At 51.1% G+C, this 26,031-nt stretch overlaps 2 protein-coding genes across 2 annotated transcripts in view; both read left to right on the forward strand.

Annotated features, from left to right (window-relative positions):
- Nucleotides 1-7,600: 7,600 nt before the first annotated feature.
- Nucleotides 7,601-24,915, forward strand: LOC147824701 (uncharacterized). Its single transcript, XM_087188586.1, has 3 exons — nt 7,601-7,605; nt 7,660-8,083; nt 22,252-24,915. The coding sequence occupies exons 1-3, from the start codon at nt 7,601-7,603 to the stop codon at nt 22,399-22,401; spliced, it is 579 nt and encodes a 192-aa protein (XP_087044712.1). The 3' UTR covers nt 22,402-24,915.
- The window catches only part of Dnmt3b (DNA methyltransferase 3 beta), a 99,735-nt gene continuing 94,886 nt past the window's right edge, over nt 21,183-26,031 (forward strand). The window contains exon 1 of the mRNA XM_087188859.1: nt 21,183-21,246. The gene's annotated coding sequence lies outside the window, so the exon portion shown is untranslated. The remainder of the gene's footprint in view (nt 21,247-26,031) is intronic.

Genomic DNA, 26,031 nt, shown 5'->3' on the forward strand with positions numbered 1-26,031 from the left:
ACAAGTCAAAAGCCTTTCAAAGACACCCTGCCTTAGAGGGCCAAGAAGTGGCAAGAAAATGGGCTTCAACCAGGAGACACCCTGCAGGACACTGCAGCTACTGGGGCCTCACTGCCCTCATCTGTGCCATGGGCAGATCATTGTGCGGATGAAAGGAAGTGACAGGCAGTGCCAGGGTCACAGCAGGTGTGCTCAGGGAGGGTGGGTCTCTGTGGACCCTGTAACCTCTGGGGCTCTCCACAGGTCCAGCTTTCCCCCCCAGTGCTAGGGATGGGACCCAAGGCCTCCATGTGCTAGGCAGATGACTGAGCCACACCTCCAGCCACCAACTTTTTAACTATGGCTATTTAAGTTGGGCATGGTGGTGTACATCTGTAATTCTAGTGCTCTGGGAGGCCGAGGCAGGAAAATCCCAAGTTTGAACCCAGCCTGGGCAACTTAGTGACTTAGCAAGACTCTGTCTCAAAATTAAAAAGGAATGGGCAGGGGACTTAGCTCAGTAATTCCCCCCGCCTGCCTCACAAGCGCAAGGTTCCAAGTTTGATCCCTGGTACCAAAAAAAAAAAAAAAAAAAAAATTAGAAAGGGATGGGGATATAGCTCAGTGCAAAGGCCCTGGGTTTAACCCACAGTACCAAACACACACGCACACACACACACCCCACACACAGATGGCTAGTTAAATTACGGTATGTTCAAAGCACACAGAGCAGTACAGGAGTGGGCTGCCTGGTCTGGAGGGCCCCACACGGCCATGGAGTCCAGAGTGCTGTTGAGGTCCAGGGCTGGGGCCATGTGCGGCTGGTGTCCAGCCCCCTCCTTTCATCCTCCCCAGTCCTCCGAAGGTGGGGGCCTCAGTTAGTCCACCTTACAGATGGAGAGACTGAGACTGGGCCTCAGTGAGATGAGGTAGCTCCCCCAAGTCACTTCTCCAAGGCCCCAAACCAAGGAGCAGCGGAGGAGGGTTTCCTTCCCTACAGTTGCTCAGTACTGACATGGAAAGATTTTCACAATATCTTATTAAATGAAAAAGCAGCACATAGGCCAACAGAGCATAATTTGGAAGAGAATCATTAAATGTTAAGAGTCATCCCTAGGTGATAGGATTGTGGGCCTTACCATTTTTTTCCTTTTTCCTTCTGCTTGTGTGTGTGTGTGGGGGGGGTGTTCCTGGAGATTGAATCCAAGGCCTCATGCATGCTAGGCAGGTGTCTACCACTGAGCTACAGCCTCAGCCTTCCTAAGTTTTTAAATAGCACCTTTATTGAGATATAACTCATATACCATACAACTCACCCATTTAAAGAACCTCATTCAAGGGTTTTTAGAATATTTACAGAATGTTGTGAGTAATCCATTTAGGACATTTTTACTACTCCTAGAAAAACCCTGCCCCTCACTCCCCATTTTTGCCACTGCCTTCTCCCCAGCCCTGGGCAACCACTTCCTATCTGTGCTGGAGATTTCATAGAAATGGATTCATACAAGATGTGGCCTCTGCAACTAACTTCTTTCACTTAGCATAATGTTTTTAAGGTTCATTTATAGTGCAGCATGGATTAGTATTTTATTCCTTTTTATAGGCAGTAATATTCCTTCATATCTATCAGTTCACCAGTTCAAAGACATTCAGGTTGTTTGCACTTTTGGGCTATCAGAAATAATACCACTGGGCCGGGGATTTAGCTCAGTGGTTCTGCCGCCTGCCTCGAAAGCAGAAGGACCCGAGTTCGATCCCTGGTACCAAAAAAAAAAAAAAAGAAAAGAAATAATACCGCTATCATACACCCAGGAGTACAATTACAGAGTCTTTCGGTAGCTCTGTGCTTAGTCGTTTGAGGACCTGCCAGACTGCCTTCTGAATGACTGCACCATCTTTCTTCCCGCCACTACTGCTTGAGGGCTGCAAGTCCTCTACACCTTTGCCAACACTTGGTGTTATCCATTTCTATTTAGCCGTGTTCATGAGTGCGAAGTGGTGCCTAATTGTGTTTTCATCTGCATCTCCCTGATGCTAATGATGGTGAACATATTTCATTTGCTGATTGGCCATTTATACATTTTCCTGGAGAAATGCCTGCTCCAATCCCAAGCCCACTGTTAAATTGGATTATTTGTGTCTTTATTATGAGGTTGTTGGAAGCAGGGCCTGGCTCTGCTCTTCTGCTCTCCTTCTCTCCCTTCCCACAGACCCTGCGCACATGCAGGTGAACACCCAGCTCCAAGGACACCTTGAAGCACTTGGAGTCTCATCCCCACTGTGGACAGGTGAGGCCAGAACAGGGCCTGGAAAAGCAAGCGCTGCCTGGCATAGCCCGCCTGGACCAGTGTGCACAGATGGTAGGCGGGCACAGCTCTATCTCAAGCAACCAGGGAGCCGAAGGGGAAGAAGTGCACAGAGCCCACAGTCTCGCCCCAAGGAGGAAACCACTGAGGTGCTGTTCCAGGAGGTGGAGATAAAGCTGGGAGTGGTGAGAGCCACCAGCAACTGCTCCTCACACCTCGAGGGTGCTGGCCCATCTGGCCCGTATTCTTGCTGCTGACTATGGACTGAGAAGAGGCAGCCGGGGATCAGCAGGGAACTCAGAACCATGTCTGGAGGGGGCCTCTAGGGGAGGCAACTGCTCAGAGAAGGGGTTCAGGGGACATGGCCCTGTACCTGCGCCCCTAACCTGGCCCCAGAAACCCACTGCTTCATCACCAGTGGAGCCTCTTGAACATCTGGCCCAGCCTGGTGTGGTGGCGAACACCTGTAAACCCAGCACTCAGGAAGCTGAGGCAGGAGAACTTTAAGTTCAAGGCCAGCCTGGGCTTCATAGTGAGACCCTGTCTCAAAAAAACCAAACACACACACACATACACACACACACACACACACACACACACACATACACACACACACACACACATTCTAGTTCTGGATTCTGACTACTTGGGTTTAAACCCCAGCCCTACCATTTCCTTGTTGTGTGACTTTCAGCAAGTTACCACCCTTCTCTGAGGCCTGGTTCTCTCACGGCTTCATTCATAGAATGGAGACAGCCAGGGAGAGGATAGAGACCTCACCTGGCCTCTGATGGGACGAGGTCGGCCCTAGAGGTGGGCAGGGGATCCCTCGGCCCCAGATCCAGAGCTCAGGAGCCATTGCCCTGTGACCTGGGGGCCACAGACTCCTGAGAACAGGTGAGCTGGCAGCTGGGGGATGTGGAGCCCTCAGGCAGCTGTGGAGACAACACCCAGCCTTCAGGGAGACAGGACAGGACAGCGGGCAGGGAGGCCTGCTCCAGTGGCCCAGGCTCAGCACTTAGCACTCAGCTCCACCTGTCTCAAGCTGTGGACCCAGGCAAGGGCTTGGCCTCTACCTGCCTCAGTTTACCCTTTGGAAAACGGACATTGCGGCAGTGATTATTATGTAATGTGGTTGTGATACTTAAATGGGTTAAATCAGATAAAGTGTCTATTAAGCCTCCGCTTTAAAATACAGACCGGGGTGGGTGGGTAGCTCAGGCGTGGAGCACTTGCCTAGCACCATCACCAACACTAAAAATTAAAATAGTTAATAAATAAATGAAATAAAGTAAAACACAACAGCTAGGCGTGGTGGTGCATGCCTGTAATTTTAACACTTGAGAGACTGAGGCAGGAGGATCTCCATGAGTTTGAGACCACCCTGGGCTACTAGTTCCAGGCCAGCCTGAACTGCACAGTGAGACCGTCTGAAAAAAAACAACAAAAAAGTCCCCGCAACAGCATCTCTTGCGTCCTTTAACCTTTTTTTGACCAGCTTTCCTTGTGTTCCCCAGATCCCTCCAGCTGTGCTATATGGAGGACAGGGCTGTAGGCACCCAGAGAGCTCTGAACTCAGGGGCTTGCTGGGAAAGGACCTACCAGGAGGTCGCAGGCGCCTGGGTGCTGCTGGAGAGCTGCTTCTGCTTCTTAGGACTTCACTCAAGGAGAGGGCCACACACCGCATTTCTCTCACCTCCTGACACCAAATTCCCCTTTCTGGCCAATATCTACCTAGTATCCTGGTCAAGGTTATTCCTCGCCCAAGCCTCTGTGACTCACAGGGAAGACAGGGAGGTCAGCTGAATGCCCTCCCCCCCATAGCTGAGAGCACCTTGCAGCCTCTGTAGCCCATGACAGCACTATGCTGGGGGACTGTCCTCAGCTCCAGGGACCAGAGAGGGTTGGCATGGGAGGCTGCCTCGGGAAACCAGCACCCACGCCTGCCCGGCCAAGCTGGCTCAGCTCCCTTTCCACCCCTGCAGCCAGAAGACCAGACAGAACACCCACAACACATCAGGACAGAAGGCAGCATCTGCAAGAAGCCTTCTGCAGAAAGAGTCATCAGAAAGACTGTGTGGGTTAAGCCAGTGCAGCCTCAGGCAAGGGGGTTGTGTCAGAGAATGGAGAGGCCCTATGACCTCAGGATCCAAAGAGTGGGGACAGTGCCTCTTCCAAATGGCCTCTCCCACCTCCCTGTCCATCTCAGCAATTCTCAGTCTCACTAACCAGGTTCATCTCCCAGCCAGCCTCTTCTGAGGCCCTGCAGGGTTCAGAACATGAGATCAATCAGCTGCTGGTTGGTGCAAGGTGCTGTTTATTGAACACCTACTATGTACTGTATGTTGTGTAAGAGGTACTGTGTGTGGGATGAGATCTCAGTTCATACTTTCAATAACCTCAGTTTTCAAATGGGGAAGCCAAGGCTCACAGTGGTGAGTTAATATGCACCCAAGGCAGCAGAGCTCCCAGTCCCACTGGGCTGTTCTGTCACAGCCTGGCAGGATCTCCCACAAATGCTCCATGGCCTAGAGCCCAACCTGGTGCTCTGCCTCTCTCCTCATTACTGACTCAGGTGCTCAGCTCTGGAGTCACAAGGAAGGGGACTGAATGGGAGGCTACGCCCCCAAACCATCGGGCACACATTGCTCATATAGAAACTGGCATCTGGTTTCTCAATCAATGTCCTGAGAATCTGGCAGATTCTGCCCCCATAGTCTAACCAATGCCGGGAGGGGGCAGGTCAGTTAGTGCTCTGAGCACACTGAGCCACAGCCCCCAGGCTGAGGGGGCCCTGACAAGAGCAAGCCCTCCCCAGGGACCCAGCCTGAGCTGGCACCTGGCCGGCTCCTGGCCTCTTTGTCTGTGCCCAATGGTCATGCCTGGCTGCTCCTGAGGCTGCCTCCTCCCAGCATCCTGCTCACAAGCCTACAGGCATTTCAGGGTCCTGGCACTCCACCTGGAGTGGGCCTGGACCCACCCACCAGCCTCCCTCCTGTCCTTGGTGACCTGCTCCCTCCTAGTGAGAGTTTCCGAGCTGAGATGGACACTCTGACTTCTTAGAGCTCCCAGGTCGGCCACCAAGGCCCAGCAGGTGCGGGCAGGGGAGGCTTCCACCCACTCCCCTCCCTCTGCCCACTCCTGGGAGCAGTCGCTGACCAGGAGGGAGGGCCATGTCCCAGAGCCAGCCACTCAGGGCCCTGCCACTGCCTCTCACCGCTCCCCCAGCCCTCCGAGAAGCTGGCTGTCTTTCCTCTGTCCCTGGGTGGGATGCCGGGTCACAGGGGGAGTGGTGATTTGCCCACATGCCCTGGTGGTGGTGGCATCACTCTTGGGTCTGACTGACCCCAGAACACAGGATGGAGCTCATGGCCCAGAGTGGAACCTGGCTCCTCAGCTTCCGAGCCAGGGCACCTGAGACTGGTTACTCAACCTCCTGTGCCTCAGTTTCCTCACCTACACCACTATCAGACAGTCCTAAGTTTACACTGCACATTAGCTGTGTGGCCTCAAGTGAGTTTCTTAACATGTCTCATTTACTTGGATTTAAAATAGGGCACTTGGTATACACATGGTGAGGCCCATGTGATAGTTGAGATACTCCTGCACCCCAGGCTTCCTGGCAGGTGGCACCAGAGGTCTGAGGACCTGCTGATTGTTTGCTGTTGCTGTGGTCCAGCAAGGCCACCTGTCTGCTCCAGAAAGGAGCTGGAAGGCTGGGGATTTAGCTCAGTGATTCCGCCGCCTGCCTCACAAGCACAAGGTCCCGAGTTTGATCCCCAGTACCAAAAAAACAAATAAGCAAACAAACAAACAAACAAACCAGAAGGGAGCTGGAGACACAGGTTGCAGGGCCTGGGTTCAATCCTCAATACTCAAAAAAGAAAGGAAGGAAGGAGGGAGGGAGGGAGGGAGGGCAGGAAGGAGGGAAAGAGGCAGAAAGTTCCAGAAGTCACCTCTGGGGCTGGAAATTGAGTTGGGGGAGAGGGGCCCTAATTCACCCTGTATGTTGTTTTGCCCCTTCCAAATTTTGTTACATAGCCAGGTGTGGTGGCACATGCCTGCAATCCCAGCACTCGGGAAGCTGAGGTAGGAGGATGGCCACTAATTCAAGGCCAGCCTGGACTACATAGTGAGTTCAAAGCCAGCCTGAACTACATAGCAAGAATCTATTTCAAAAAACAAACAAAAAAATTTGGCTACATATGTGTTATTATGCCACCAAAGTTGATTATATAACTTTTGCACTGAGTTGCCCTCCTCACCTGGCCTCCTGCTGGCCAGAGGCCCCTATTTTGGACCTGGCTCAACCCCCACAGCCACACCCAGACTAGGGCAGGCCCTGCTTTATCACCTACTTGCGGTCTCCCAACAAAGTCCTGGCAGTCTATTCTGCCAAGCGAAGGCCTGTTACTGGCCAGGTGACATAGGAGGGGTCTCTGCCTTCCACCATGTCACCTGTAGGTGGCCAGGGCGCCAGTCACTGCCCCAGGTCAGCTGGGGGGAACATAATGAAGAGCAAATGTATGGGAAGTGCTGGTCCAGTTCTGGCCCAGGGACTCTCCTCCCTCCTGTCCTTTGAAAGGGCAAAATGACTTCAGGGAGGAGCTGCTCAGAGTTTGGAGCAGTAGCTCAGCCCCCTACCTGCTCTCAGGGCCAGTGGTTAGCATTGACACCCAGCAGGGGGCTTGCAGCAGGCTCAGGGAACTCAGAGAGGGTCCCATCCATTGTACCACTTCCTTCAGTGTCTTGAGGACCCTCCATGCATCCTGCCACCTCTGGCTCCCATCTCCTCTCTGTGCCCCTCAGGGCTCACCCTAAGCTCCCCAAACCCCTTCCTGCCTTCGTTCCTGCCTCCAGGCTTTTGGACTTGCTGTTCCCTCATGCCAGGTCCTTCCTCCATCTCCCAGACCACCCATCTAGAATGTCCCCCAATCCCTGTTCTTTTTCTCTCACCTCTGTTTATATTCTTCACAGTATTTACCATTGCCTGAAACTGGCTTTTGTACAATAAGGTCTTTTAGGGAATAATTTTGGATTCATAGAAAAGTTTTGACAACAGTGCAGAAGGCAGTTTTTCCTAATGTTGACCCACTCGGACCCTGGTACGATTGTCAAAGCCAAGCAATGAACACGCGTGTTACCATTAGCTAAGCGGCAGGGTTTGCTCAGCTGGAACTGTGGTTTCCTCTCTGGATTCGCTTCTTCTCAGCTGCCTCTCGCACTAGAGGTAAACTGGAAAGCAGGAGGTTTTCTCTCCCTCTGCCACCCCTCACCCGGCAATAGATGCTGATTGGATAAAAGGAGGAGCGATAATGGCGCAGGCAGCCAATGACTTCGAGAACTCCCTCAGGCGTGGCTCCAGTCACTGAAGACAACAACCCACGAGGGAGGTACCAGTGGTGGGGAAACTGAGGCACTGTGCCCCGAGGTCACGCAGATGGCCGTGCCAGAGTGGATGGGGTCCTGTGCACCACCCGCGATACACTGAGCGCCCATCCCCACCCCAGGTAGCAGAGCAAATGCAGGTCTTCAGCTTCCTGGGCACAGCGGGCGGCCCGCTCGTCCGTGACCAGGACGCTGAGGCTGCAGAGGGGCCGATCTGCCCGCCCCCCCGCCCCGCACGCAGGGCACGGGGCCCCAGAAGAGCGTCATGGCCCACCCAGGGCACTGGCTTTGCCCGGCTTCGGGGAACAGAGGCGGAACTGCGGGTCACTCCCGCCCCCCACTCCCCGGAGCCTGCAGACACGGAGCTGGGCTGGTCCCCACACCACCGCCTGCCTTGGCCGAGCCTGGATGTGGGAGCAGGCCGGAGAGATGTCCCAGAGGCCCCCAACGGGAAAGGCCACAGTGGGACAGGGCCACCCTCCGCCCCACTCATCTGGGGCACAGACACTCGCCCGCCGGGGGCCCCCAAATACATGGGCGATGCCCCGCCTCCTTGAGGCTGCCAGGCGTGGCAACCCCAGTCGCGTTCTTGGGGCAGAAAAAGGTAGGGGCGGTGACAGGGGATGCCAGGAGGTGGCGGCAGCCTCGGTGAGAAAGGCAGCAGCTCTGTGCGAGAGAGCTGGGGGTGGGGGCGCTTTGCGCGGCTAATTAAGCAGTGACTGTGATGAATTGGGCGAGGTTGCTGTTTGCTAATTAAAGGTGCGCGTCGCCCGGAGAGGAGGGAAGCGAGAGAAGCTCAGAAGCCCCCGAGGCCAGCGGGAGCTGGGCCGAAGCCCCCACTGTGCGGCCCCTGCCTGCGACCCAGCCCCCTGCCCCTGTCCTATCTCTCCTGACCGCCTGGCCAGGGGCAGCTGGCCTCTGACTTCCCCCAGCCCCACCAACCCAAACGCTCTCCAGACAAGGGCACTGCAGGGGGAGGAGCCTGTTTCCACCCTCACCCCCGAAATCCCAAAGTTGAGCCCAGGAGTCTGAACAAGATGGAGGTTGGCTATTGGGAACAAGACCCAGAGACAACTTTTAGGATCTTAGATCTCAGACTCCCAAGGCGCCCTGGGTATTACTCAAATTTTCTGTTAATATCTGATGTCAGCCTGGATCCTGCTGCCTTCCAGACACCTATGCTGTGCTGTGCGTGTGTGTGTGTGTGCGTGCGTGTGTGTGTGTGTGTGTGTGTGTGAGAGAGAGAGAGAGAGAGAGAGAGAGAGATGCACACTCTGCCCTTGGTATTCCAGGGGTTTATTTATTTATTTTTCTTTTTTTTGGTTTTTTGAGACAAGGTCTTACTATACAGTTCAGGCAGTCCTTGATCTTGCAGTGATTCTCCTGCCTCAGCCTCTCAAGTGCTGGAATTACAAGTGTGTACCACCATGTCCAGCTCTTGTTCCAGTCTTGGGAAAAAGGACGATTGGAACAAATGATCTCTGGGCCTTGATGGTTCTAATATAGGGGACAAAAAGGTCCCACACTGATGGCCCAGCGCTCAGTAGATTCCCCGCAGAGTTCAGCCCTATGGCTGAGAACACAGGTTCTGAGGCCCAGCCCTAGGGCTCCAGTCCCAGCCCCCCATCTGCCCACTATGACCTCCCACATGGGACCTAGTTGTTCTGTCTCACTTTCCCTGACTGCAAAGCTGGCTATGGAAGTGCTGCCTACCTGGAAGCCTCACCGAGGGAGGATGTCCGGGATAACCCGGGGGGGGGGGGTTCAGCCAAGGTCCGATCTGCCTTCAGTTCCTGCCCTGTGAGTGTCTGCCTTGTTAGGAGAGCCCTGGGACTAGGTAGGTGTGGCCTGTACTCCATGGAGTTTGCAGCAGCCCTGTCGCCTGCCTGTGCCCTGAGGAGGACAGCCCCTGAGGGGAAAGGACTTGCACAGAGCCACCCAGTCATGCAAGCCACAGCCAGCTTTGCCTGAGCAGGGCTAGGAACAGCTGCTGCTGGATGCTGAGGGGCCAGGGGGGTTCTTGGGACTCCCTCTGCCTCCAAGGGGACCCCAGTGTGGAAAGGAAGAGACCACACACAAATGAGGAGCTAGTAAGGCCAAGGAGCCCTTGAAGATGGGGCGCCAGCATCCCTCCAGGCAAGGGGCTGGCGGGGGGAGAGGGGGGTTGGGGGGGGTTGCTGCTTTGTCCTGGGGCTGGATTTTCAAAACACATTTCAAAGCACTTTTTGATTTTACTTGGAGCTGAAATCAGCATGAAGGTTAAAGGGTGCTGAAAGCACGCTCTGGGGCTTTGGGAAGTTCTCAGTGGTCACTGACATCTGTGATGCTGCTTCCGTGCTTCTGGCATCTGTCACTCCAGACATTCAGGAAGCCCAGATGCTGTGGTGTCAGAGGCCACACTGTCCATGGAGCCATCCACATGCACAAGGCTGTGATGTCCCCTTCCAGGTGGCCAGACACCCATTGAGTGAGGACTTCCTGCTGCATGGCAATTCCAGCCTTATGCGGCTGTTGGTCCTGATGCTGGGAAACCTGGCACCAACCCAAAGCAGGCGGGAATGAGAGTGAGGCTGCTGGCCTTGGGGTGAGGCCCCATCCCTCTCTCCTCAGAGATCAGGGCTCAGCCCGAGGAACGTAGTGAGGCTCTGGACAGGTGGAGCCACGAGGAAGCCTGTGCTAGCAAAGCCAGCAGCTCCTGGAAAACCTGCCCTGCTTCTCGGCCTCCCCAGGGGCCCTGCATATGAGCAGGGCCAAATGCTGGACTGGGGCGCCCTCTGGTGGCTAGTCTGGGTAACGGCAGAAGCTGAAGCCGCTGGGTATTTAAGCACCGGTGGGTGGGGCGGGGTGTTTGTTAACAGAGTTAGAAGACTTCAGAGTGAACTACTCTTCCCAGTGCACAGATGGGAAAACCTAAACCCCTTAAGGAAGGAAGCGACTTGCCCATGACCACACAGCAAGCTGGTGGCTGAGCCAAGAAGGGGAGTTAGCATATAGCTTGATAGTAAAACACTTGCCTAGCATACATGAAGCCTTGGGTTCAATCCCCAGCACCACAACAATAAGTCAGTAAAAATAAATAGCCAGGCATCGGAGCACACACCTTTAATCCTAGCACTCTGGGATGCTGAGGTAGGAAGATCACATTTGAATCCAGCCTGGATAATTTAGTAAAAAAAAAAAAAAAAAAAAGTTGCGTGCTGGGATGACTCTCAGTGAGGAGGCCCTGGGTTCAGTCTCCAATACTTCAGCAAATAAGCTGGGCACAGTGATGCATGACTGTAATTCCAGCACGGGAGCCTCAGGCAGGAATCACGAGTTCAGGACTAACCTGGAGTCCATAGAGTTCAAGGCTAGCCTGGATGACATAGTCAGACCTTGCCTCAAAAATTTAAAAAATCAATCAATGAGTCAATCAGTCAATCCCAGGAGCTTTTTTGAAGGTTCTCAGAGCATCCTGGGCAGGAACGGGAAGGCTATCAGGAGGAAGCAGATTGGAGGCTGCTGTGCGGGCAACACTGCTCCTTCCTGGCCACCAGAGGGCCCTTACCTCCGAATTTGGGGTTTCCATGCTGGCAAGGGAGAGGGGGTTGGGCCTCCTTCCCTTCCTCTGTGGAAGTGAGGATGTAACGGGCCAGTCCTGCAGGAAGCACTGGAAAGGGCTTCCTACAAGCCATTGTCCTGCTTAATGGTGCAAAACTGGACCCTCACCCTAGAGTTCAGGAACAAGCAAAGATATCCACTCTCTCCGATTCTGCTCAGTACTAGAGGTGCCAGCCAGGGCATTTAGGCAAGAAAAAGTCATCCAGTGTACAAAGGAAGAAACAAAATGATCTCTATTTGCGGATGACACCATCCCTGCATATGCAAAATTCTAAAGAATCCACTAGAAAAATCAGAACTAATAAATGAGTTCAGCAAAGCTGCAGGATATAAAATCAGAATGCAAAAAAATCAATTGTCTTTTTTTTTTTTGCTTCCAATAAATCCTTCAAAAGTGTAATTAAGTAATCTTAGCATTTGAGAGGCTGAGACAGGAGGATCACAAATTCAAGGCCAGATTGGCCTATGTAACCAGACCCTACCTCAAAAAAATATGGAAATTAAGAAAATAATTCCATATACACTAGCATCAAAGAGAATGAAATGCTTAAGAATAAATCTAACAAAGGAAGTACAAAACTTACACTCAGAAAACTAGAAAATATTGTGGGTTGTTTGTTTTATTTCAGTACTGAGGGTCGAACTCAGGACCTTGCACTTTCAAGGCAGGCATGTGCCACTGAGCTAAATCCCCAGACCTAGAAAATATTGTTAAAAAAAATTAAAGTTGACCTACATAAATGAAAAACATCCCATTGTCATGGATCTGAAGACCTAATTTAATATTTTTTTTAGATAGGGTCTCACTATGTAGCCCAGGCTGGCCATGAACTCACAGTGAACCTGCTGCTTCAGCCTCCTGAGTGCTAGGATTATAAATGTACACCACCATGCCCAACCCTAATATTTATTAAAATGGCCAAACCCCTACTTTAGTCTTCAGATTCAGCACAAACCCATCAACATTCCAACTTGGTTCTTTTTTCTTCTTTGGTGCTGAGGAACAAACCCAGAGCTCGGGTTCACATGCTCTGCAAGTGCTCTACTGCTGAGCTTTAGCCCCAGGCCCAGAGTTTGGTTCTTTGCAGAAACTGATAAGTTGGTTCTAAAATTCACATAGAAAGTCAGGTGCGGAGGTCACCTGTAATCCCAGCACTCAGGAGGCTGAGGCAAGAGGATCAAGAGTTCAAGTCCAGCCTGGACTACATAGTGAGACACTATAACAAAAAACATTAAAAATAGGGCTGGGGCGCCGGGGATTTAGCTCAGTGGTTCCAGTGCCTGCCTTGCAAGTGCAAGGTCCCGAGTTCGATCCCTGGTACCGCCCCCCCCCAAAAGGGGTTGGGGATTTAGCTCAGTGGTTCTACAGCCTTCCTTAAAAGCAAAAGTTCCCGAGTTCGATCCCCAGTACCAAAAAACCAACCAACAAACAAAAAACATTAAAAATAAATAAAATAGAATTGGGCCGGGGATTTAGCTCAGTGGTTTTGCCGCCTGCTGCACAAGCACAGGACCTGAGTTCAATCCCTGGTTCCCCCCCCCCCAAAAATAGAATAGAATTCACACAAAAATTAAAGATACTCAGAATAGTCAAAACCAATCTTAAGAAAAATCATTGTTGAAGACCCATACTTCCAACTTCAACAATTACTACAAAGCTAGAGTAATCAAGACCATGTGATACTGCAGAAGGGCAGAGATAGAGATCAATGAAATAGAATAGAATCCAGAAATAAATCTACACATTTGTGGTCAATTGATTTTCAACAAGACTACCAAGACAATTCAGCAGGGAAAGGACAGTTTTTCAGCAAATGGTGCTGAGATGACTGGATGTCCACACACAAAGGAAGGAAGCCAGACCACTACCTCACACCCTACACAAACATTTACTCAAAATAGATCAAATACCTAAGTGTAAGAGCTAAAAGAAAACAAAGGCCAGTTATCATGGGGCATGCTTGTAATCCCAGCACTCTGGGAGGCTGAGGCAGGAGGATTGCAAGTTCTAGTTTAGCCTGGGCAATTTAGCAACCTAGCAAGACCCTGTCTCAAGATAAAAAATTTATGTGTATATGTGTGTATGTATTTTTGCACTTCTGGAAAGTGAACCCAAGGCCTTCACAATGATCTACATCCCCAGCCATCTTTTTTATTTTTTAAGATAAAAAAATTTAAAAGGTCAGGTGGTGTAGCTCAGTGTGAAAATTCTTGCTTCAATCCTTAGTACTGCTAAATAAATAAATAGATGGGCAAGGCTGTAGCTCAGTGGTAGAAGGCCCCTGGGCTCAATTCCTAGAACCACCAAAAATTTTTTCTTTTTATTACAATATTGTTTGTAAAGGATTTTTTTTTCCAGTGCTGGAAATCAAATCAGAGTCTTGTGCATGGTGTTCAAGCACTCTATCACTGAGCTACATCCCCAGCTCTACAGTATTCTTCATAACAGCAAAAGAATGAAAATAACCTTAAGTGTCCATCAGCAAGGGAATGGTCAGTTGTGTCCATCTCTCCAATGGAACAATGGAGCCATTTAAAATGATGGAGGGTGCTCACCTGTAATCCCAGCTACTGGAGAGGCTGAGGCAGGAGGATTGCAAGTTCCAGTCCAGTTTTGATGACTTAGTGAGACCTTGTCTCAAAATTTAAAAAAAATTTTTTTTGGGGGGGGTACTGGGGATCGAACTCGGGACCTTGGGCTTTCGAGGCAGATTGAGGAACCACTGAGCTAAATCCCTGGTCCAATCAAAATAAAATGTTTAAAAGGCTGGGGAATGTAGTTCAGTGATAGAGCATTTGCTTGGCATGTGCAAAGCCCTTAGATTGATGCTCAGCACTGAAAGGAAAAAAAAGTAATAAACAAATAAGCCTTTAGATTAAAAGCCTTTAAAAAAAAAATAAAAAGATAGCTGGGCCGGGGAATTTAGCTCAGTAGTTCTGCCGCCTGCCTCACAAGCGCAAGGACCTGAGTTCGATCCCTGGTACCAAAAAAAAAAAAAAAAAAAAAGATAGCTGAGCATGGTGGTCCATGCCTGTAATCCTAGGACTCTAGAAGCTGAGGCAGGAGGATCACTGTGAGTTTGAGGCCAACCTGGGCTATATAGCAAGACCCTGTCTCAGAAATACAATACAATACAATACAACAGTAAAAAAAAACCCAAAAAACCCAGAAGATAAAATTACAGTCAAGGTGCACACCTGGGTGACAATCAGGAAGAACATGGCTATCTTAAAAGCGGGGGCTGGGCTGTGGCTCAGGGGTGGCGCTCACTCTGGGTCCCCGGCACCAGAAAACAAGTTGGGCAATGGTCAGAGGAGGGGACACAGGGAGTTGTGACTGAGCTGGAGACACAGGTCCTGGGGCAGCCGGTCAAGTCCCATACCCTCCTGGCTCCCAGGGTGTTTGCCTTAATCAGTCATCAGGTTGGAGAACTATTTTACATGTACTTTCCAGGGCCAGGAATTTAGCTCAGTGGTTCTACCACCTGCCTCAAAAGCATAAGGACCCAGGCTGGGCCTTTAGCTCAGTGGTTTTGCTGCTTGCTGCGCAAGCGCAAGGACTCAAGTTCGATCCCCGGTACCCAAAAAAAACAAAGCATAAGGACCCAAGTTCAATACCTGGTACCAAAAAAGGAACATGTATTTTCCATACATTATATTTTGTAATAAAGATGTTTTAAAAATAATATAATCATTCCAATTCTTTTTAAAGCAAGCATTGTAGAATTCCATTATTAAAAATAGTCTCTATGTACCCATATACAGAAGTGTTTTATGTTTTTTTCAGTTTTTTGAGATAGGGTCTCTCTGTATAGTCCAGGTTGAACCTGAACGCACAGCAATCCTCCTGCCTCAGCCTCCCAAGTGCTGGGACTACAGGCGTGCATCACCACACCCAGCTGTAAGTGTTCTATTCCATATGTGTGCCTATAAGGAGATTAGGATGCGGAATACTCTCGCTTTATGTTTACTGAATACTACAATTTGTCTTCGCTACAATAAATAAGAATTACTTTTACAGGCAGAAAGGACCATAAAGTCTTCTATCAGGGCGCCTGCCCACCTGCTTGCCCGAGGGCCAGCCCCACTTCGGCTCCCTGGTGCCTGGTGGCAGCTGCAGCAGCACAGCCCTCCCAGCTCCCTCCGGGGACACTGCAAATGCATCTCTGGCTTAATGAAGGTCACCCTGCTGCTGCCTGCACAACTCTCCTATGCGAGCTAGGAGAAGCCCTGGACAGGAGGCCTGGGGTCTGGGGGATGTCCTTTCCTGGTTTTGCTTCTGCCAGCAAAAAACCAACAAAAGAGGGCCGGGGATTTAGCTCAGTGGTTCTACCGCCTGCCTCAAAAGCACAAGGTCCAGAGTTTGATCCCCCATACCAAAAACAACAACAACAACAACAAAAGAATCCTACCTAACACAGCGAGGAAAGTGCTCTGAGCACGCCAGGCACTCGGGCTGGGCGAAGCGCCTGGCTCTCTTTATGTCACTCTCCCCAAGACCTGTAGTGATGGGTGGGGTCCCTGGCTTCGTGGTGGCGATGGGCAATTGGAGCCCCAGGTGCTGGTGGTGGAGGACCCCGGGCCTCTGAGGGTCAGGGTCAGGGTTAGGGCGAGGGGACCTCAGCAGGCCCTCCCAGGAGCCCATGGAGGGGCTGCCCTCCTTTCCAGATGAGGATGTCCCGCGCTGAAGCAGGGCCCGGTTCAGAGCTGGACCCCGTGCTCCCACCTGCGAGGCAATGCTCATTGTGCTGTTGTATTATCACTATTATAGACAGCTAAGTCAGGTAGAAATATAGGCAGTCAAACAGAGTGGGCCCTGGAGGGAGGCAGTGCAGAGGATGAGAACACATCAAAAACTGGCTAGAGGTGCATCTGAAGAAGATTAAAGTCACAATGGCCAGATTTGCATACTTCCTCTAGGAAGCTCTAAATTATGGCACCGCCCTTTTGAGATTTCCCATATAAATAAACCATCATCTCATTAGGGGTGGGGCATCCTCTCTCACCCACTAAGACTAAGACTACCAAGACTATAGATTACTGACCAAGGTTACTGATGTCATCCATTTGCCCTTGGCACTATTGGATCAATATTAGCCAAGCAGCTATGCTTACAATCTTATTGGTTGATTATTATTTGACTCATGTTGTACCCACCCCTCATGTCTTTGCTCTATAAAACTTTCTCAGAGAAGTGAGTTCTATGGCAACCCACTTGGAACCCCTCCTGTCTGTCAGGAGCGATCCCTACTCTCCATTCCTATTCCCCAATAATTTTCCTACTCTTAACCTTTGTTGTTCCTTAGAATTCATTCTTCAACCTCAGGGAACACAAACTCGGTGTGTCTGACATCTAGTGGGTTGGGAGTCACATATTTTCCCCTATCATCATAACCTGGGTGGTGCCAGTGACAGTGGCCACAGTGCTGTCATCTCATTTGCTGCTCTTAGCTGACCTTCAGGTCTTTAGTCGAATTTTATTTCCCCTGATTTAAAGCCTGAAAGCCAGGCATGGTGTACATGTCTGTAATCCTAGCACTCTAGGAGACTGAGACAGGAGGATTACAAATTCAAGCCCAGCCTGGGCAATTTAGTAAGACCCTCTCTCAAAATAAAAAATATGAAAAGGGTTGGTGATGTTTATTAGTGCAAAGGCCCTGGGTTCAATTTCCAGCCCCCCGCCCCCCAGCCTGGAGGCTGAGGGAGCTGAGTGACAGGATGTGGCTCATCCAGCCCCATCTCGGGCAGACTGGTGAACGCTGCCTGGAGCAAGGGACCAGGGTGACAGAGAGCAGCGCTTTAGAGGATCTGGGCCATCTCCCAGCAGAGCCCCAGCTGCAACACATACCCTTCACAGCAGGAGAAAAGGCAGAGTGACAATGTGGGCAAGGAGCCAGGACAGCTGCCAGGGTCTTGGGGGATCCCAGCCCTCTGCTGCCCCCTCAGCAGCCCCAGCCCAAAGCCACTGAGGCCCTCATCAGCTGACACAGGAGGCTGTTGTACAGATGCTGGATGCTGAGGGGGGCAAGTGACCTGTCCAAAGTCACACAGTCAGGGAGCCTAGAGCTCCTCAGGGATCAGTTCTGGCTTCGAGGAAGGGAAAGAGGAAGCAAACACACGAGGTACTCCCTGTGGAGGGAGCCGTTCCCAGCCTGCCTTGCTCAGGACCTGACTTTCCATCAGTTCTCCTGTTCTCCATTGTCTACCCCCTGAGGAGCCTGTCCATATGCCCATTGCTCTGGTGGCCATTGAGGGCTCCAAGATAAGCAGTGCTCATCTTTGCCCTCACAGAACTCACAGCATGGCAGGACAGAATGGAAAGGGAAACCGAGATTATTGTTTGTTTTTTTCAGACAGTATGTAGTTCAGGCTGGACTTAAACTCATGGTGATCCTCTGGCCTCAGCCTCCTGAGTACTAGGATTACAGGCACCTGCCACCACACATGACTGATAGATTTTGAGGTACTGGGGATTGAACCCACTAAGCTCCATCTCCAGCTCATTATAAATTTTGAGTCAAGGTTTCATTAAGTCACCAAATTTCCCAGCCTGGGCTTGAACTTGAGATCATCTTGCTCAAGCCTCCCAGAATACTGGATTATGAATATTGCCACCACACTTGGCTGTATTGAAATTTTTTTTTTTTTTTTTTTGGTACTGGGGATCAAACTCTGGACCTTGCGCTTTCAAGGCAGGTGGTGGAACCACTGAGCTAAATCCCTGACCCTGTATTTAAATTTTAACTGGAATTTTAAAAACTGTTCATTCCCTTGGTTAAAGGGGGTAGGGAACCAGGTGTGGTGGCACACTCCTGTAACCCCAGCCCTCTGGGAGGCTGAGGCAGGAGGGTCAAAATTCAAACCCAGTTTGGTCAATCTGGCAACTTAGTGAGACCCTCTCTCAAAATAAAAAATAAACTGGGCATGGTGGCACACACCTGCAATCCCAGCACTTGGGAGACTCAGGCAACAGGACTGCCTGAAGTCTGAGCCAGGCTGGGCTCCACAGTAGTGAGTTCAAGGCCAGCCTGGAATACCTAGTGAGAACCTGTCTCAAAAAAAAGGGTGTGGAGGTAGGGATGCAAAGGCCCTGGGTTCAATCCCCAGTATAAGAGAGAGAATCAATATAGGAGAATGAACAAAAGGAACTAGAGTGAGTAAATAAATTATTAATAGCCTAGTATAGAGCTACTAAATAACTTTATCTGTTTTGGGTTTTTTTTTTTTTTTTGGTACCAGGCAGGGATCGAACTCAGGACCTTGCGCTTTCGAGGCAGGCAGCGAAACCACTGAGCTAAATCCCTGGCCTCATTAAACAACTTTAAAGAAAATTTCACTGCTGTGGGAAGTCCTGAGGACACGCAGTGTGGGGAAAGGCCGCCGCAGGGTCACAGAGAGCTGCAGACAGCCCTGAGGCCGCGCTGCAGAAACGGAACGGCGCCCGGGCGGCTCGGGCAGTGCCACGTGATGGATGTTTTTCATTTTCTCCTTTCTACTTTCCTGTAGTTTCCAGATTTTACAATGAGTATGAATTGCTTTTATAATTAGACATAAAACAAAAGACGGTGAAAGGGGGCCGGGGCTGGGCAGCTGGCCGCCCCGACCTCTGAAATCTTCCTCCTCACCAGCAGCCCAGCCAGGGCACAGGAGCCCGGGGCAGACGGCGGTGAGGGCACGGGGTTCACCAGCCACCTCCGCCACGGAGGAACCCGCGATGGGCCTCGGAAGGTCACTTGTAGGCCATAAATTTCCTGGCTGGGACGCTGCCAGGATGAACCTCTCAAGAATATTTCTTGGGCCAAGTATTTAGCTCAGTGGTTCCACCACCTGCCTTGCAAGCCCAAGGTCTCGAGTTCAATCCCCGGTACAAAGAGAAGCCATCTTCTTTGTTACTCATCTTCATCTTCTTCTCCTTCTCCTTCTCCTCCTTCCCCTTCCCCTTCCCCTTCCCCTTCTCCTCCTTCTTCTTCTTTGGAGGTTGCTGGGGTGTGAGATCTTACTATGCAGTCCAGGCTGGCCTTTGTAAGCCTAATCTTTAACTCGCCATCCTCTTGCCTCAGCCTCCTGAGTGCTGGGATTACAGGCCTGTGCCACTACTTGCCTTTGCTCCATGCTGTGTGGGAAGTGCTGAGTGCCACGGAAGGGCTGGGAAAGAGCTCTGGCCCTGTCATTGGAGCTTGGGGCTGGGCAGGCTCTCAGCATCCTCACTTGGGAACGAAGGGCTGGGCGGACTGGTCTCCTTGGGCCTTTGACCTGAGAATTCTGGGTTTCATCACTCTGGAAATGACAGCCTGAGGGCATCCTGCACCAGGGCTGGGGAAAGGACCATGGCAGGAAGCCCCAGCCTTGCCTGGGGGTCAGTGCCTCCTGCCGCCCCTTTGTGCTCACCACAGGGAGAAGCCCAGATGGAGGCCGGGCTTCCAGAGAAGGGGCTCCTCACTTGCCAGAGCTGGGTGGAGCTGGACAAGTCCCCAGGACTTCCAGCCCCAACCTCAGCCAGGACCCACCCTCCCTTCTGCCTGCCTCCTGGGCTATTTCTGCAGCAGGCCACCCCTGAACCCCACTGGCTGCCCTTTGCACACCACCGGGGTCCCCCTCTTCCAGATCCTCCAAGCTGGGGTTCAGAGAGGAAAGAGAGATTGAGGCGGTGACTCCACAGTCCTCCCTGAGCTCCAGGCCCCTTCTCAGTGAGAGGCCCTGTGCCCTGACAGCCCTTAGGCCTGCAGATGGGGCTGCAGGGGCTGGGGCAAGGCACACAGCCAGAGCACCTTGCCCCTGCGCCGTCCCATTCCTGCTGCCCACACAGCCTGTGCTCTGTCCTCACCACCGAGCCACTGAGTGAACCTGCCTCTTTGAGTGCAGAGCCAAATGACTTGCTGAAGCCACCCAGCCATGGCAGCTGGGCCAGAATGGACTCTGGGGCTGTCCTTCAAAGTGCAGGTCCATCTGGCCCCACTGGCCAGGCTGAGGGCCTGGCAATGCCCCCACCAGTTGGTGTTTGGTCCAGCCACCAACTTAGTTTTTGCCTTGTGAGGAAACCTGGGGGAGACTTTGTATCCCCGGTTCCACCCACACAGCAGGTCCCTCTCCCCTCCTCCTGCTCCAGCCACAGCAGCCTGCTAGCTTCAGGCCAAGGGAGGGGGCTGCTGACGGCGGTCCTTGGGCCACCGGGCACACCACCCAGGGAGGAAAGGCCATGAACATGCAGAGGAAAGAGCTCTTAGTGACAGGTTCCCATGACAGGACCAGAGCCGAGGGAAGAGGGACACTGGGCCCTGCCTGAGGCTGGGAAGGATGGCACAGAAGCCAGCACGGCTAGAGCCATTGTTCTCCAATGGGAACAGAGGCAAGTCATAGTGTAAGCCATGTGGGAATTTTTTTAAATGTATTTATTTTAGTAGTAATGGAGATTGAACCCAGGGGCTCTATGAGCTAACATTCACTCCCATCCCTTTTAAAAAATTTTATGTTGAGACGGTCTTGCTAAGTTGCCTAGGCTGAGCTTGAATTTCCAATCCTCCTGTCTCAGCCTCTCCAGTTGCTGGGACTGTGTGTGCCACCATGCCTAGTTCACATACAGAATCCTAAAGTAGCCACAGTAAAAGGTACAAAGAAACAGAGGGGGTTAATTTTAATAATATGTTTCATGTAACCCAACATATCTAAAATATTATCATTTCACTGGGGATTTAGCTCAGTGGTTCTGCTGCCTGCCTTGCAAGCGCAAGGACCCCAGTTAGATCCCCGGTACCAAAAAAAAATTACTTCAACCTGTAATCAAATATTTAAGGAGATTGTCTCCATCCCTTCTTTGTACTCTGGCTTTGAGATACAGGTGTATTTTTTTTTCATAAATGTTATTTTTTTGGTTTTTTTTGTTTGTTTGTTTGTTTTTTGGTACTGGGGATTAAACTTGGGACCTTGCACTTTCGAGGCAGGTGGCAGAACCACTGAGCTAAATCCCCGGCTGCAGGTATGTTTTAAATGGACAGCACATCTTGAGCTGGACCGGCCCCTTTTCCAGAGCTCAGCAGCCCTGGCTGCTGGTTTGGACAGCGAGGGGCTGGAGCATGGCGAGTGGGGCGCGGGGGTTGCTGTGAGAGGGGCCCAGGGGTGGACAGGGGTCACCTTCGATTTTACTCCTAGAGCTGCTAGAAGCCAACGGAGGTTTAAACAGGGGCAGGTGCGATCCACTGATGGCCCTAGAGGCCGGCTCTGGCTGCTGCTGGGAGCAGGTGAAATTGGTTGCCGCAGAGAACAGGTGAGGGCGAAAGTAGTCAGGATCTCCAAGAAGGACAGGAGGCCAGCACCGCAGAGCTGCAGGGAACACTGAAGAGACCACGGGGGAGGCAAGGACACAGGCACCGGACTTGCTTCCCTGTCTTCGACCAAAATTCCACCCGAGTAACCCCAACCCTGCAGCCACCTTTCTCCCAGGAAGAGATTTGTGGTAACCATTTAACAAACCTCAGAGAACCCCGCTAGAAAATGTTTGCCAAAGGCCTAGGATTGAAATATATGCTGCTCCTGTTTCTCAGAGAATCATTGTATTTCTGAGCAAGAAAGAGAAATATGTAGATTCTTAGCATCATGCAGGGACTAGGTGGTGTCTGGGGCCAGCCTGCCTGGGTGTGAACCCCTGCTGCCCCTTAACAAGCTGTGTGACTTGGGGTGAGGCCCTCAGCCCTACTGGGCTTCTGTGTCCTCATCTGTACACAGAACACCAATCATCTCTGTCTCTTTGGGTGACTGGGAAAGGTAAATGGCTTTATACCTGTACAAGTGTTAAAATGCATAGGCAGCACCCCTGACATGTTCTTTAGGGTTTTGTTTTGTTTTTGAGCCAGTGTCTCACTAAGTCTTTACATTACCCAGGCTGGGCCTGAACTTGCAGCTTCATGTTGTTCTGTTCTTAACACATGAAAACACTGAGATCTAGGATAGGAAGGGACCTGTCCAGTGTCACAGCAAATCTTAGGCACAGCAGGAAGCAGAATCCAAGTTTCTAACTCCTGCCTCTTACACAGAGCTGCCACTCAGCTGTACTGAATGGCTCTCCTTTCACTGGACGCTCAGCACCTTCACACTGTGGCTGCGTGCCTGGCCAGCAGGGTGGGGAAGTTGCTAGGTGGCAGGAGCCCCATCTCTGCAGCGTGGAGGCTCTCCAGCTTGGCAAGAAGTGGGAGGAAGGCTCAGTGCACACATAGGCACAAGCTGATTGCAGAGTAGTCAGAACAGCTAGCCTAGCTGGGTGTAGGGCTGTGTGCCTGTGATCTCAGCACTCTGGAAGGCTGAGACAAGAGAATCACAAGTTCAAACCCAGCATGGACAACTTAGCAAGAGAAATAAAACTAAGTGTGTGTGTGTGGGTGCTGTGGATGTCACTCAGTGCAAAGGCCCTAGTACTGCCAAAACAAACTAATAGAAGAAGACAAAATAAATGACAGCTGGCTGAGAACAGGACCAACCTGAGACATACCTGCGGACAGACCAACAGGACAGACCTGAGTTGGTCCTGCCCTGCCTACAGTGCTCTACGATGCAGGCAGAGGGCTTCAGCTGTCTACTCTCAGTGCTGCAGTAGCGCTGGCTACATGGTGACTGGGGAGAAGGAACCAAATGCTGTTAAGGCTGGAATGTGGCCTCCTCTTATCAGAGCCAGAGGCAAATTGGACCACATACTCTAGTCTTTCAAATAGAACTTCTCATCATAATAAAGTTATGAGAATCTGTCTCACCATATCTCACAGCCCAGTAACATTTCCAGAGAAACTTTGGGGGACCTGCAAAGGACTGAAAAGTCATTACTTTGCCAAGAAAGGTCTTTAAAACCAAACAACAAAAAGTGTTGAGAAAATTGGATATGAATGAAACCGAGCCCTTAACTCACACATGTTAGGGAGGTAGTTAGACATTAGCGGCCCTGAGGGTTGATGGGGGCCAGGGTCCAAAAGAGCATGCATTGCCAATTAATTAAAGAAAGATGTGATTGTATAATACATTTATAATCATTTCTTAGGTCTCAGGCCCAAAGTGATCCCTTAGAGCACAGTGACATCTTAAGATTACACATTGTGCACATTCCAGGCCACCTGGCCATCCAGCTCCAGAACAAGGCACACAGCATTCCCGGCTGCCATGGCCCTCAGCCCGATGAAATCAGGGAAGGAAATGTTCTTTAAAGATCGTCCTGCCTTGGGCTGGGACCTGGTTTAGATTAAGAACTTATCTTTTGTAAGTTTCTTACATGATAAAAGCCCCCGAGGAAACACTGACCATCTAATTAGGACAGGAAGACATTCTGCAATTCCTAAGTAACTCTAAGTGGAATGTTGATAAGCATCATAATCACCCCAGTTCCCCAGACCCCAAGAGTAACTCCTGGGTGCATAAAAATGTATCCTCATGCGGATGCCTTTGTGGCACTGCCACTTCTTGCTTGCAGGCGTAACTCTCTCTCCATCTACTTTGTAATACACTTCTGCACGGCCTATGTGTCTTGACTGAATTCTTTCATCAAGGACCAAGAACAGAGGACCAAGGAAGTGAGGGCTGGTTCCTCATTGCATCCAGACTTGTCTTCCTGGTAACACACACACACACACACACACACACACACACACACACACACATCAACCCAAATTGGATTAAAGACTTAAATATAAGACCTGAAAATATAAAATGCACAAAGGGGACTGGGGGTATAGCTCAGTGGTAGAGCACTTGCTTAGTATGTGCAATGACCTGTGTTTGACTCCCACAAAAAGAGTATGCTATATTTGGATTTACTGCTTTGGTACTCAGAGGTGGGGGCGGGGAGCACAATACAGTAGGGCAGTAAAGTCAGGAAACATTCGGTATTGTACTGTATTCTAGAGACAGCCACTAAGGGGCGCTTTGGGGTCAGGGGCCTGGTCAGGTTAGCCTAGAACCCTGGATTTCAATGACAAAAACAATACCCAACCCTTCTCAAGGAATGTTACAGATGCTTACTGCATCCCACCCTCGAAGCTTTTATTAGAGACAATAACTACAGGTTTTGGGTCCTTTTGGTCCTTCCTCCCAAACAACCCCTCTTCCAAGAAAGAAAAACAAAAACAAATCACCATCCTGACCAGACACCCTGTCGCCTCCTGTTCCCTGCTCTCAGAGCTCCTTGGTCATTAGAATTTGGAACTGCACTGGTACCTTGTCTTTCTTGGCCTCATGACAAACAGATGCTGTAAATCCCACTCTCCTATGACCAGGTGGGGATTAGGCTCTGCGAAGCCATGGTCCCAAAGCAGACAATGACAGAATGTAGAGAGAGTTTAGAATAAACTACATTAATTAAACCCACTGACCTGCAGCTCACAGAAGCCTAGGGCTGAGCCTCAGCATTTCCTCTGTTCTCTGCCATGGTCCACATCTCTAATCCTGATCTTTCTTTCCTGCTCTTTGCAAAGGGCCATTTTTGCTTCTCCCTTGGCCCAGCTCTGTGTCTCCTGTCTGCTTCAGGTCCAGCGCCCCCCCCCCATGATGCCCATTTGCTGTCCCTCCCCCCCACCCACTTTGGATTTCTGCCTGAAGGGGTCTGGGCAAGGATTTCTCCTCTATCAGGTAGGTGACAGTGTGGCCCCTCACTGCACAGACCAGGGGACATGGGCCCCACCCTGCCTAGAACTCTCTCCTGTCTTTGGGGTGTGTGTGGGGGTCTCAGGTCTCCAACAGTACCCAAGGCTCAAGAGGCCTCCTGAGTCCTAGGAGAGCACTGGTTTTCTGGTTTTGTTTGTTCGTTTGTTTGTTTGAGAGAGGGTCTTGCTGTATAGTTCAGGCTAGCTTTGAACTCACCATGTAGCCCAGGCTGGCCTCAAATTTACAAGTCATCCACCTGCCTTAGGTGTGTGCCACCAGGCCCAGCCTGGTTTCCCGCTGAAGGCTAATCTGAGAAGTTCCGCTTCAGACTCCCAATCCCACTGGTGTGGGATTGCCAACCCCTCCGGTGTGGGATTGCCAACCCCTCCCCAGATGCAAAGGGGCCTCCTGGCCTGCAGCACCTCTTTCTGTGCCTCAGTTTCCCAAGCTCAGGCATGATGTGCTTTGCCTATGGTACAGCAGCTTTTCATGTAGCTAGTCTTTCAAAGAAGAAAAAAATAAAAAGAAACCCTTTCCTGGCCTCCAGGCTGTTTACAATGGCAGTTGAGCAGGAACTAAAGGGTTTTTTTTTTCTTCAGTATAGGGGCTGGAAGCCAGGGGCCCCTGCATGTTAGACAAGCGGTCTACCACTGAGCTACATGCCCCAGCCCCTTTTTAAATTTTGAAACAGGGTCTTGCTAAATTGCCCAGCCTGGCCTAGAATTTTCAATCCTCCTTCCTCAGTCTCCTGACTGGGATTACAGGTGTGTGCAGCAACTAGATTCTGAGCTAAAAAAAGGAAATCCTCTACCTGGAAGCCCTGGAGGGTCCTTCCCTCCCCTCCCTTTTTCTCCTCTCCTTACAGGGTGACAGGAAGGCTTTTTTAGTGACACCTTCTGCTCACGATGCCACTTACTTGAAGTCCTTCTGCCTTCCCCACTTCCAGGAACAGCACCTGGGTGATGGCCGAGGACCCTAGGAACCTGGGCTGGACAGTATCGTCACCCCAGCCGTGGCTGTTCCTGTCTCCTCCACCTGGCTGCTCACAGCTATGGCAGGTGAGCAGATGCCATGCCCATCTCCAATTTCCCACGCCCGAGACCCTCCTAGTGGGTGACACCCAGGCCAGGTGTCCAGCTTCTCT

This window comes from Heterocephalus glaber, unplaced genomic scaffold (genome assembly GCF_053883595.1).
Source record: "Heterocephalus glaber isolate CG9 unplaced genomic scaffold, H.glaber_assembly_v1.0 deba00001532, whole genome shotgun sequence".
NCBI classification, from domain to species: Eukaryota; Metazoa; Chordata; class Mammalia; order Rodentia; family Bathyergidae; genus Heterocephalus; species Heterocephalus glaber.